The 13362-nt window shown below is 33.5% G+C and overlaps 1 protein-coding gene and 1 long non-coding RNA gene across 4 annotated transcripts in view; one reads left to right on the top strand and one right to left on the bottom strand.

The window, feature by feature from the left end:
• The window catches only part of PPP1R12A (protein phosphatase 1, regulatory subunit 12A), a 99937-nt gene that overhangs the window by 39276 nt on the left and 47299 nt on the right, over nucleotides 1-13362 (top strand). For all 3 annotated transcript variants that reach the window (XM_011981399.1, XM_011981398.1, XM_011981397.1), the window contains exons 3-7: nucleotides 1198-1357; nucleotides 5243-5387; nucleotides 11427-11501; nucleotides 12452-12540; nucleotides 12687-12844. In XM_011981399.1, the coding sequence (XP_011836789.1) occupies nucleotides 1198-1357; nucleotides 5243-5387; nucleotides 11427-11501; nucleotides 12452-12540; nucleotides 12687-12844 (627 nt within the window). The remainder of the gene's footprint in view (nucleotides 1-1197; nucleotides 1358-5242; nucleotides 5388-11426; nucleotides 11502-12451; nucleotides 12541-12686; nucleotides 12845-13362) is intronic.
• Nucleotides 8151-9854, bottom strand: LOC105540700. The gene is made up of 2 exons (XR_001006242.1): nucleotides 9695-9854; nucleotides 8151-8644 (listed from the first exon to the last, which is right to left on the bottom strand). It is a non-coding gene; the product is annotated as an uncharacterized LOC105540700 (long non-coding RNA).

Below are 13362 nucleotides of genomic sequence, written 5' to 3'. Positions count from 1 at the left end.
TTTTTTTTTTTTTTTTTGTATTTTTGGTAGAGACGGGATTTCACCATGTTGGCCAGGCTGGTCTTGAACTGCTGACCTCAAATGATCTGCCCATCTCACCCTTTCAAAGTGCTGGGATTACAAGTGTGAGCCAACGCTCCTGGCTCTGATCTCCCTTTACTTTGTATCAGGTACTCTACCAGACAGTGGGGATGAAAGATAAAAAGACTCATAGACTTGTGGAGTAAGGCAGATTGTAAATGCATTGTGGTGTGTGCTGTTTATTAAATAGCAAGGAGTCGAAGCCATAAGACCACATGAAATCATTCAAGAATTTCAAGAGTATCTTTAATTTTTTTCCCAAGGTGTTGAGCTCTTTGAAGGTAGGAATTAGAGGGTCCTATTCATTTTTGTATTCTTCCCCTTTTTTGTTTGTTTTTTGAGACAGGGTGTTGCTCTCACCCAGGCTGGAGTGCAGTGGCATGATCATGGCTCACTGCGCCTTGACCTCCTGGATCAAGCAATCCTTCCACCTCAGCCTCCCAAGTAGCTGGGATTATAGGTGTGAGCCACCTTGTCTGGCCTCTTGCCACTTTTATCACCTCAACCTAGGGTAGTGCTTAGAGTAAGTGCTTTTAAATGAATGAACATTTATATAACTTACTAAAATTTTGAAAATAATTTTAATGGTATGAAGAATGTACTATGTTGGAAAAGGAAGTGAAAGGAGTTTGCTAGAGAAATAATCTATTTTAAAGTACAATATATTTTAGATGAAGACAGGACCTCCAAGTTGAAGCATTCAGTAAACATTTGTACCTGCTAGGCTAGATTTCATAGAACAGATCAAAACAGTAGATAGAAATTTGAAACTTATTCATTATAATTGTTAAAAAAGAATTTTAGCCCAAAGGATGCTTATATCTTAGGAAATGTTCAAATTTTAAAAAACAAGAATAATCAGAAAGGAAAAATAGATCAAAATAGTATTGTGGAGCAAAAAAATAATAATAATAAGTAGAGAAAGTTAATAAAATGTCTACAATATCCCACATTTTTTAGTTTAACCAACTTGTTATAAGCAGCCAATTTTAAAAATACATATATACTTTCACTTTTAATTTTATTTAAACTTGACATGTTTTGGACAATTTTATTTCCCAACATGGAACAGTTTTTATTAAGCAAAAATAAAAGCAATTATTTTCATTTTATCAGGGGTTGATATTGAAGCAGCTCGAAAGGAAGAAGAACGGATCATGCTTAGAGATGCCAGGCAGTGGCTAAATAGTGGTCATATAAATGATGTCCGGCATGCAAAATCTGGAGGTACAGCACTCCACGTTGCAGCTGCTAAAGGCTATACAGAAGTTTTAAAGTAAGTATTGTTTTTTACGGAGTTGTTTTTCTACTTTAGTTTGTCTTCTTTATTCATTGGTCCTTTTCTTAAAATACCTGCAAATGTTATTTTGAAGCAATATAAAAGAGTTCTTTAATGCCTGTTTTCAGGAAGAAAGAGAACAACTACTTTGAATATGATTGCTTTTGTTCTAAAACTCTTTCAACTCTCTGGTTTTGATTATTACTATTTTTTTTATCAGTTGTGATTTTCCAGTAAGTTGAATTTAAGCATCACTCAACTATTATCTGTTACCTTTTGGCCTAGTAAATCACTACAGAGAGTCATTTTGAGGTTCCAGATTGATAACCGGTTCATGAGTCTAAGAACAATGTCCTGTGAACATACCATCAATTTTGAAAGCTTCATTCCTGCAGAATATTTATTTACATGTAATTTATCTTAAATACAATTTCCTTTTTTACTACATGAACACTGGAACTTAGTACTATTAGCACACTATAAAATACTAAGCCATAAGCAACTTTGATTCTATAAGGCTGTATATTGTTTAGCAAATTTGCTTGGAACAAAGCTTCATGTCGCAATAATATTTTTACTTCTGCAGTACAAATGTTGGCAGCTATATGAAGAAAATTATTCAGTGTATTATTCAATATATGAAATTATTCTTATATTTATGTGAAAGGAAGACCAGCTCTTAGCAAAATCTACGGCACCTTTTATTAATATATTGATTCTAATTCACTTGAACTTCTAATATCAGTCTTTCTTATTCCCACTCATTAGTAAAAGCAGTAAAGAATATATGAGTCACCTTTCCCAAGTTGCCTCCTCTTGGGTGACAGGCTCAGGCAGTTTTCCCACCTCAGCCTCTCTCGTAGCTGAGACTACAAGCATGTGCCACTATGCCCACTTAGTTTTCATATTTTTTGTAGAGACAAGGTTCCACCATGTTGCCCAGGCTGGTCTTGAACTCCTGGGCTCAAGTGATCTGCCTGCCTCAGCCTCTCAAAGTGTTGGGATTACAGACGTGAGCCATCACTGCCCAGCCTCCTCTTTTCAATCTCTATTCAACTTCAATAATTTAGGCCTTTTTCCTAAGAATACTATGGCATTGTTGCCTTTTAATTAGTTTTCTTTTCCACCTGTTTCTCTGTAATCGAAAACTTTCGAGAGTTGCCAACGGCATTTTTTTTTTTTTGAGAATAGAAAGTATTAAAGAGGATTACATAAAGGTAAGAATTGTTTCTTAAAGCAATTGTTTCTGTAGACGTATATATGAGTACTGGGTTATATTGCAAAATAGGTGTCTGGACGGCTTGCAAATGATCTTTGTAGTTAGGTTATCCAAGGTCCCTAAATCCTTTATTAGTTCTTAGTGGGGATCAGGATAAATTTTAAACTCCTCAACTTAGCGTGTAGATTCTTCATTATCTGGCCACTGTCTTCCCTTTTAAGCTAAGCTACCACCATTGCCCCAAAGTATGAATTGTGCCAGTTATATATATCTATTGAAGTTCTTTCATGATGTCTTTAATGCCTTCCCTTGTTGGTGAATAAAAGAGATGCTTTTATTCACCATCTCTTCAACTTGGAGGCAAATTCTGCTCAATCCTTTGAATCAGTTAAAGGCCTTTAAGCATATGAAAAAAAATGATCAACTTCATTCATAATTAAGTGCAAATAAAGCTACAGTGAGTTACACTTTTACATCTGTCAGTGGCAAAGATCAAAACATTTGACATCCTGTTGGCAGGGTGTAGGAAAAGGCACTCTTACTAGTAGAAATGACAATTGAGCAAATTCAATCAAAGTAACAGTTGTTCTTTAGTTCCCTGATTCTACTTCTAGGAATTTGTTTTTTACAGATACTGCCACTCACATAGGAAGTAAGAAAATCTGCTAGCAGCATTGTTTATAATAGGAATAAGAGAATGGTTTAATAAATTATGGTATATGCTTTCACTGGCATATTCTGCAGTAAAACAAGAATGAGAAATCTCCTTACATATTGTTATAGAAAGAACACTAGGATATATTATGAAATGTCAAAATCAAGGATCCAAGTATGTATCATTTGTATTTATTGTTAAAAAAAAATTAAAATTGTATTTGCTTATATATGCATGAAATCATTCTGTAAGGATCCAATAAAAATTAATAGTATGGTTATTTTGAGGAAGGGCAAACTAGTTGGCTAAAGGTCAGCAGTGAGAGAGTGATGTCCCTATGTATCCTTTTATTCTTCTTTTTTTAAAACTTTGTGAACATATTACTTATGAAAGTTAATTAAAACAAATACCAAATAAAAATCAGTAGAAAAGATCTGTTTCAAATGGGACCTTCTTCACATTTTCTCTCCCTCCCAAACACACACAACTCCTTTCAATTTGATTTTGATGCTTTTCAGTTTTGTACTCCCATTGCATGTCTATTCACAGAACCTATCCATGACAGTTGGTTGTTGTTTCGCGTCCATTAAAAGCTCCTTGAATATAGAGACTGTCTTTTTTTTCATGTTGAAAAAATTTATCTACCTCTTTTTTCTCGCCACACAGACTTCTAAGTACTTAAAAATGTTGCTTAGCATATTTAACATTATTATAGTTCATATTTCCTAATGAGGAGCAGCATTTTTCTCTTATATTCCAGTATTGTTTCTGCCTCTATTAATAAGGTTTCTGGTAATATATGTCAGTGGAGATATTTCTTTGGACCTAGATCTTTCAGCTTTTCTTTAGATCATGGCTCTTAAATGTTGGTCTGCAGGCAAGTGACAGGCAATGATAAGAGATTCATATGGGGAACTTATTAAGAATATAGATTAGTAGGGCCCATCTCTCCATATGCTGATTAATTGAGTAGCACTGGGGTGAGCTGGGGAATCTATTTTTAAAAAACAAGCCCTTAAGATGGTTCCGTTATGGAAGCAGGATTAGAAACAGCTGTATTAGATATTGTTAGGAAATACCAGATTTGTTCTTAAATAAATGAAAGGGGATTATACATTAGCTGTCACTACCACCTCCTGTAGGTAAAAAGAAAGTCCTTCTCAAGCTCAACATCTTGGAAAGTAAGGTAGATTTCATGAATTGTATTTAGTGTTCGTTCGCCTGTTTGTGTGGGGCTATGCTATGTGCAGTTTATAGACCCATCTTTGCTCTCTGTGAGCTTAATGTCTAAATAAAATAAAGGTTGCTGTCAATATGTAGTTAGAAGGGCATACTAACATAATTTATGCAACTCTTTGCATTGTATTAAAATATGTTTCTGTTTTAGCTTGTTGATGATTGGAGTATCTGCTCTCTACTGCTCAGAAAAATAGATCCAACTCCTTGGAATATGTTTTTTGCTTTGTTTTGTTCTTAAAAGATTGTCATTTTCCTTTGAAAATTTTCAGCTCCTGAATTTCAAGGCAACAGAAACATTACGAAACAAGTTTCTTTGATTCCAGTATATTCTTAGAACACATTTAGCCCGAGATTATACATTATTTGGAAACCTGAAGATGATAGTTCCCACAATAAATCAGTTTTACATACAAAGTGATTAATCAGTTTTTGATTTTACATTGAAAAATTATGGGCTTTTCTGTGAAAATTTAACTTACAAGTCATATTAACAAGAATTAATCAGTGTCACACCAAACCGTAAGACTTAGAGTCATTAGGAATTAATTAAAACTGCATTATTATGGCAATGACTCAAGATCCTCTTTTTCCGAGTTTTTTCTGAGAAATACTTTGTATTTGCCATAGTTAATTCATTGAGGGGGAAGGATGTGAATTCTGAAAAGAAATTAATTGAAAATTGTAGTTAAATTGCATGGTAGAAAGCTTTTGATCATGATCGTTTATTTCTAGATTTTAATGATTGTCTAATTCACTGTAATTTCTTTAGACTTTTAATACAGGCAGGCTATGATGTTAATATTAAAGACTATGATGGCTGGACACCTCTTCATGCTGCAGCTCATTGGGGTAAAGAAGAAGCATGTCGAATTTTAGTGGACAATCTATGTGATATGGAGATGGTCAACAAAGTGGTAGGCCTTTTAAAAGTATTTTAATATTTTAACTTTTAGAAATATAGTTTTATAAACTATATTTAGAAATATAATCTCAAAAGGTTATAAGGATTACCTTATATAATTATATTTTTATCAACTGCATAAAACTTTTTTTAGCCAACTGACTTACTAATTAATGGTTTAAGTCTTTTCAGCTACCATATGAGGTAGTTCTGGCCTTGTGCTGCAAAGAAAGAAGTATTACTCTTTCAGTAGTCAGATTGCCATACATGTAGAGTAGATTTGGATACTTGCATTGATACTATGTTCTTAGGAGTTCAGAAGCTTAGAAAATGTTGCATTCTTATGTGAATGTTTTCTGCCTCCCCTTTGAGTTGGAACACATGTAGAAGTGTGGTTCTAATTCTTTAGCTGATGGTCTTTTAGCTTGCTTATAGAGTTCTCTAAGTGACATGAATAATGAGGTCTTACAGCAGGTAATGACAGTAAACACTATAAAGTTTTATGCTGAAGGGGATCATTGAGATGCAACATCATCTAGTCTTCTAGTTTTGTAGATGAGAAAGTAGTTCTGTTGAGTGAGGTAAATTATATACTTAATACCACAATTAGGTAGAAGGAGGGAGGGAGATAATGTCATACAAGTGTTTTTCACGAAATCATGAAAAGATTCAGGTTATCAAGTTTCTTGTTAAACTAGACTTCTCTACTCCTTTGTAGATACTATCAGTCAATAACCAGTCACCAGTATTCCTGGTAGTCGCTTCCCACTCTGTGTTGGTAGATAATAAGTATCATGGAGAACGCAAAACATGTCTCCTCTAGTGAGTTTAATTACCTTTCCATAGAATGTTCCTTGTATATTGCATTTCATAGGAAAATATCATAGGTTATGTAGCAGAGAGTCATAAAATGATCTCATCTTTATTCAAAATAGGACCATCTAATTCTTTTGCTGTTTTTGGAGTAGAGTTCTAAATAACTTACTTTCATTAACTGATTTAAATATATATTTTATATAAGAAATGTGCAGGCATGAAAATCATAGGAATTGGTAGAAGTCTTAAGGAAAGTAAAAAAATTTGGGAGAATGATTGGTTTATACTTATATACAAATACAAAAATCTTTGGGTTGAATTTTTAGTTAAAACTTTCAATAATTTACTTTCTCTGTTGTTTTGTAATCAACATTAGAAGACAAATAAATATTGATACTATTTAAGTAAAAGGCCAGCTAATTTTAGCTTTGCAAGTCATGTTACCTCTCTTTTCATGTAGAAATTCCCCTTCAGAATTTTTTTCTGAAAAGATTAGCAGATACCTGTTAGCCTCTGAACTCTGGTCTGCATTCTTCTCTCCCAAACAGTGACTTTTTACCACATGTCCATTCATATGGGCAGTGCTGATAATTGGTTCATTTAGTAACAGTAGCCTCCGGATAAGAACTAGATGAGAGAAGCTTATTAATTGAAATGGTTTCCAAAAAGGATCATTTCACTTACAAGTTTAAACATGGTGTGTTTCCCCTACTGAATCAGTATTCTAGTGAAACATAGACAATATAGAGTATGTATGAGAAAAATTATTTTATTTACATCTGGCCAACAATTATCTAATTCCTGTGCCATACAGATCATAATTTTGCTATCAGAGAAGGAGTGCATATAAAATTATTGTGCCTTGTATCCTTTTTAAAAAAATTAATAGCAGCTCCTCTGTCACTCTAAATTTTATTTACTCTCTTATCTGTCATTCGATATTTCAGTAGATCTTTATGTGATCTTAAAAGAATTGTGAGCCAGGCCTTGTGGTGTGCGCCTGTAATCCCAGCTATGTGGGAGGCTGAGGTAGAAGGATCGCTTGAGTACAGAAGTTCAGGGCTGCAGTGAGTCCATAATTGTGCCACTGCACAGCAGTGGGCAACAGAAGGAGACCCTGCTAAAAACAAACAAACAAAAAAAAAACACAATTGTGCCTCATATTTACATAAAATTTAAAGATTTTCAGCCTTTTTTACACATATGCAATTCTTTTAACAACCCTGTGAAATTAAGGGTTTTTTGGATTCAGGAACATGATCAGAGAAGTCAAGTAATTTTCCTAAAGCCCTGATAATTGTTTTTTCTTTTTATTCGGCTAAGCTCCTCTGTAACTTCTTTTCGTTTTAGTTTCCTCATCTTTTATTTTTCAAGATACTATTAAGCTGTAAAAATATAAATTTTAATAAAAATGTTATTTTTCTTTTAAAAGTCAAGACTTTAAAGACTGCTTTTTATAATGAGGAGCTACATAATGTCTATGGCATTCTAAAGGAGTTTGTGCCATAAATATATCCAAACACAAGCCTTTTTTTTTTCATTTGAGAAGTTCTATTTTACGACTTTGATTTTTAAAAGTTTAATCATAACTTTGCATGTGTGAATTAGACTGTTTTTATTGTCTACATTTTAAAATGTCATACATCATGTTCAATCAAAATAAATTACTTTGTCTTAATTATGTAAGCCTGCCTATATGAATTTATGTTGTCATTTGATACCTTCCTTAGTACTTACAGATTGAAGGTTATTACTAAATTGTTTTAAAAAATGATATTAAAGATGTGCACCTAAGGTACTACCAGAGTTTAGATGAATTCTTCAGTAATAGAAAACACTATTTGGGAAAATGATGTATAATATAGTAAGTGTAGCAAATCATATAGAAAATCTGAAACCCTTCCTAAAAATATTTAGAGATTTCAGTCTCATTTCTTTAAATTATTTGCAAACTGTAATACATATTTACTGTCATTTTAATTCATTATTATAGATTATGTGATACAGACCTTAAATATAAAGGTTATTTGCTTTCTTAGTTTGTTAAAATAATTGCTTTACTAGAATGTATCTAAATATTGTTCTTTATTGACTAGAATGCTTTTCTGGTTGGAATTCTCTTACTGAATACAATGGCTAGCAAACAAGTTTTTAGATTAATATAACTGTCATTATAAAGATTTAAATGAATGACAAAGCTATTTCTGCTATTAATGGACACAAGGATGTTTTTACCCTAATTCCATCTGCATTTATTTTTATTTTTGATAAAGGCAAAATGACACACTAGAGTAGTAGAGACCTAAATTGTATTCCCACTTTCTCTTAATGATCTGTATGACCTTGGGCAAATACCATGCACTCAGACTGAGTTTCTTCATCTGTACAGTGAGAATCATTCTAATACTTGTCCCAGCTACATTATTCGTTGTTGTGAAGATGAAGAGGTTGTACCTAAAAAAACAATTTGGTTAGAATAAGTGAGTAAAGAAAAATGAAGGAACTGTGAAGTTAGACTTAAAATGTCTCCAATGTGTTTGTGACTCTTAATAGATGTATTGGACTCATTTTTTTTTAAGCAGTTATTTTTAAGATAGTTCTCTTGATAGAGTTCTTACGTTCTCATAGCTCAGCATTGTGTCCTCATTTGTTGCCTGGTTGCTTTGAGTGGCACTGCTTATATACTATAATGTGTTTATACTCTATCAGTGAAGCACAGTAGCCTTATAGTAGTTAAGAACCAAATAATGTTTATAACTTCACGACTGTTAGCTTTGTAACTGCTACAGATTGTTTAAAGAGCATGTTTAAGTTGCTGAGTTAAGTTGATGAGGGTGCTTTTTTTGAAAGTAGAAATTCTTATAGCCCACGTTTTACTCTAGTTTTCATTCTGTATCAGCTGCTGTTTGCAAAGTAGACTCATTTATCAAGGGAGAAAGTGAAAATAAAGGTTAGTAGCGTGATCCAATTTCTTACTCTTAAAGAGGAGAGTTCCTTGGTTATTAAAGTGACCCCATTGCATTTAACTGCTACAAAAATTTAATTACAGTTCAGACATTTCAAGGTGGGATAGTTCATTCATGAGAAGGGTTGGTAATGCTTAATATGATATTTAAAAATAAATCAGTGAATTATTTCCACATAACATAATCTTAAACACAGTTTACATTAAATATATAGCATTATTAATATTTTAGAACTGATTATATAAAGCATATGATATAGCAAAACTAGAATTAACATGTATTTCTAATTTAAAGGGCACCTTAAGTTTTGAGCCAGTTATTTGATTTCAGAACTATTTATTCTTCAGGAATTTAAATCTTGGCTTCTATTTCCCAAGATTGAAATGGGAGGAAAGTTTATTAAAACTAAAACTTTTTATCTTGGACTGAGTGGGAAAGGATAGATTGTCTCTTAAATTCCTACTGGAAAGACTTTCTAGCAAGAAAAGGCAAGTATGATAAGTATTTTTGAATCTTGTAAATTTATATACATACTCACCTATTTTGAAAAAGCAGTATTTTATATACTTTTAAGATATACTTCATAGGGCTGAGCACAGTGGCTCTTACCTATAATCCCAGCACTTTGGGAAGTGGAGGTCGGCCTGAGCCCTCGAGTTCAAAACCAGCCTGGGCAACATGGTGAAACTACATCTCTACAAAAAAATACAAAAACTAGTCAGGCATGGAGGTGTGCATCTGTGGTCCCAGCTACTCAGGAGGCTGAAGTGGGAGGATCACCTGAGCTCCAGGAGACTGAGGCTGCAGTGAGCCACGGTCATGCCAGTGTCCTCCAATCTTGGCAACAGAGCGAGATCCTATCTCAAAAAAAAAGATACCTTTCATAGACAATAGCTTTTTATTTTATTAACAGACAATGGGAAAACTAGCTCAGATATTGGCTAACTTATAGTTTGTTTTATAGTGTTTGGAAATTAGCTCCTTTCTGGATAGATGTTAACTTCCTGATGTTGGTACAGAAACAAGGGTTGTTGTTGGTTTCTAAACGGAAAAATTAATGTGATTTTAGAAGCCATTATTTCTTATCCATTCTTATGTCGTTGTGGATATAGGAATACTGTTAAGAAATTTGAACTTTCTTTCAGAATTAGATTTTTTGTTGCTAAAAACATTTTTTTTCTGTGAAAGGATCATGTACTGGATAACATAAAGAAGACTGTATTCTAAATAATGAACTTGTAAGTGTCCTGGAAACTTGTCCAGTAGGGCTATTATAAGGACTAATGCAGGCAGCAGGAAATATTCTTACTATGTTTAGTCAGCAGCTCTTTGAAATTTTCTCTTTCACAGTGAATTAAAATAGATTGACATATGTTCATCTGGACTAATTTTTAAAATTAAGCCATACCTGTGGCTGGCTGAATGTTAAACAGGTTAAATATATGTATTTTTTAATTTTATTACTCTACCAAGAATTTAAGTTGTAGGATGTCATCAAAAAGAAAAAGGCCTCAAAAGGTTAAATTACCCAGTAATTTCACCCTTAACTGGATGTTGAAGAAAATGAAAACAAATGTCCACACAAAAAGTTGTACATGAATGCTCATAGCAGCATTATTCATCATAGGCAAAAAAAAAAAAAAAACCAGATGTCCACCTGATGACTAGATTAGCAGACCGTATATGTCATGCAATGGAATATTATTCATCAAAAGAAATGAAGTGACACATGCTATAACATGGATGAACCTTGAAAACATGTAGAGTGAAAGAAGCCAGTCACAAAGAACCATATATTGTATGATTCCACTTACATGAAATGTCTAGCATAGGCAGATCTATAGAGAGAGAAAGTAGATTAGTGGTTGCCTTGGGCTGGATGCAGACAGTGATTACTAAAGGGTATGTTCCTACTTCTTAGGGTGATAAAAATGTTTGAAATTGATTATTTTGATAGTTGTACAACTCTGAATATCCATAAAACCATTGAATCGTACACTTTAAATGAGTGATTTGTTTGGTATATGAATTATATCTCGATAAAGCTGTTACCAAAAAAATAAGGGGAGATATTCACAGCTTCTGTCTCACATAAATTTCATGTACATTGCCTTAGAGTTGTATGTTTTTACAGTAGTTGTTGTATCATTTATAACCACTGTAAAAAATGTTATCCAACTTCTTTATATAAAATTATACAGAATTACTGAAGACATTTTATGATTTATTGACTTTTGACCATCACTGCCCACCCCTTGTTTCCTACCTAGGGCCAGACAGCCTTTGATGTAGCAGATGAAGACATTTTAGGATATTTAGAAGAGTTGCAAAAGAAACAAAATCTGGTATGTTTGATGACTGTCTAATAATTGTCTGTATTACATAATTATCTTAGTAACTTTGAATTTGAGACAATTACAAAAGTTTTCTTGTGATGTTTTGTACTTTTTGGTTTTAAGATATCCTTAAATTTCACTAAATGTTAGTGAAAGAGAATAAAGGGTAGTGATATTTAACTTTTTATGTTGCTTATCCCCATTTCTATTTCCTCCCCTTCTCAAAAGGAATACTTATATATGTCCTCAAGAATAACATGTTTTTACAATTTCATTAGAGGGTTTTACTTAAAAGATGGAGTCTATAATATCTCATATATCCAATAGCAGGTCCAATAGCAAGGAGTTATGTCACCTGAAACAGTTTTGTTTTTTTTTTTTTTGGAGATGGAGTCTCACTCTGTCCCAGGCTAGAGTACAGTGGCGTGATCTCAACTCACTAGAATGTCTGCCTCCCGGGTTCAAGCAATTCTGCCTCAGCTTCCTGAGTAGCTCAGACTACATAGTACGCCAGCATGCCCGGCTAATTTTTTGTATTTTAATAGAGATGGGGCTTCACCGTGTTGCCCAGGCTGGTCTTGAACTCCTGAGCTCAGGCAATCCACCCACCTTGGCCTCCCAAAGTGCTAGGATTACAGGCGTGAGCCACTGCGTCCAGCCAGAAACAGGGTTTTGAGTAAAATATCCTCAGCCAGCCTGAGTGGTTAGTGGATCTGAACTTTTTCAGTAAAGTTGGAGGGATTTAAAAAATCCACCTTAGCCCTGTATGGAACTTTTTAATTGTCTAGTCTATTTCATTTTTTATTCAAGCTCTTTCCTTTTCAGGTAAAACTTAGTTTATTTATTTCTTTGTTTTGTCTTATTTAATGTCTGAAAAACTACTTTGTTATTATTTTAAACTCTGCATCTTAGTAATATTATTTTAATAGTTATTTTCCTTTGCATAACTTTGTACAAAGCTCCATAGTGAAAAACGGGACAAGAAATCTCCGTTAATTGAATCAACAGCAAATATGGACAATAATCAGTCACAGAAGACCTTTAAAAAGTGAGTAAAATGTTCAAGTACGTTTGTTACTTTTGTGAATGAGATGGCATAATGGCCACAGGCATGTTTATTGTGGATCTGGGAAGAATGAATGTATTTTAACCTTTTTTGTTTCTAATCATTTGAACACTGTTTTCCTTTAACAGCAAAGAGACATTGATTATTGAACCAGAGAAAAATGCATCCCGTATTGAATCTCTGGAACAAGAAAAGGTTGATGAAGAAGAAGAAGGAAAGAAAGATGAGTCTAGCTGCTCTAGTGAAGAAGATGAGGAAGATGACTCGGAATCAGAAGCTGAAACAGGTAAAATTAAAAGATAAATGCATTTTCATTGAATTTTATGGCAGTGTAAAATAAGACAAGATCAGACTTAATTTTTAAATTTTTCAGACTGATTTGCTACTTGTTTAGATACCTGGCAAGCTACTAAATTATCTTTCAGTGAATGCTAGGAACCTACATATAGTTGTGAATTTATTATTCTTTAATTATCTGGAGGCTGTTGTTCACCTCTGTGTTTTGCCGACCTATATTTAAAGAAGTTGGAGAGGCTTCTAAGAGTCCCTTAGGCACAGATAGGTTGTGAATGTGGGTTCTCAGCAATTCAAAAATGCTCCTGTTACATCTGAGGTCCAAACGTCCAGGATGCCGGTCCCAACAGCATCCCAAATTTTCCCTAAGAAATAGTAAAGTAGGAATGGAGTAAAAACTCTTTGCTGTGAGGATGTGGGGGAATTTGCTTTGTTTTGAGAAATTTTAAAGATACAGAAAAGTATAATATAATAAACGTTCATATTCCAACAACCTAGACTTAAGACTTT

This window comes from Mandrillus leucophaeus, unplaced genomic scaffold, assembly GCF_000951045.1.
Source record: "Mandrillus leucophaeus isolate KB7577 unplaced genomic scaffold, Mleu.le_1.0 Scaffold225, whole genome shotgun sequence".
Classification (NCBI taxonomy): domain Eukaryota; kingdom Metazoa; phylum Chordata; class Mammalia; order Primates; family Cercopithecidae; genus Mandrillus; species Mandrillus leucophaeus.
This window is presented reverse-complemented; position numbering and strand designations above follow the sequence as displayed.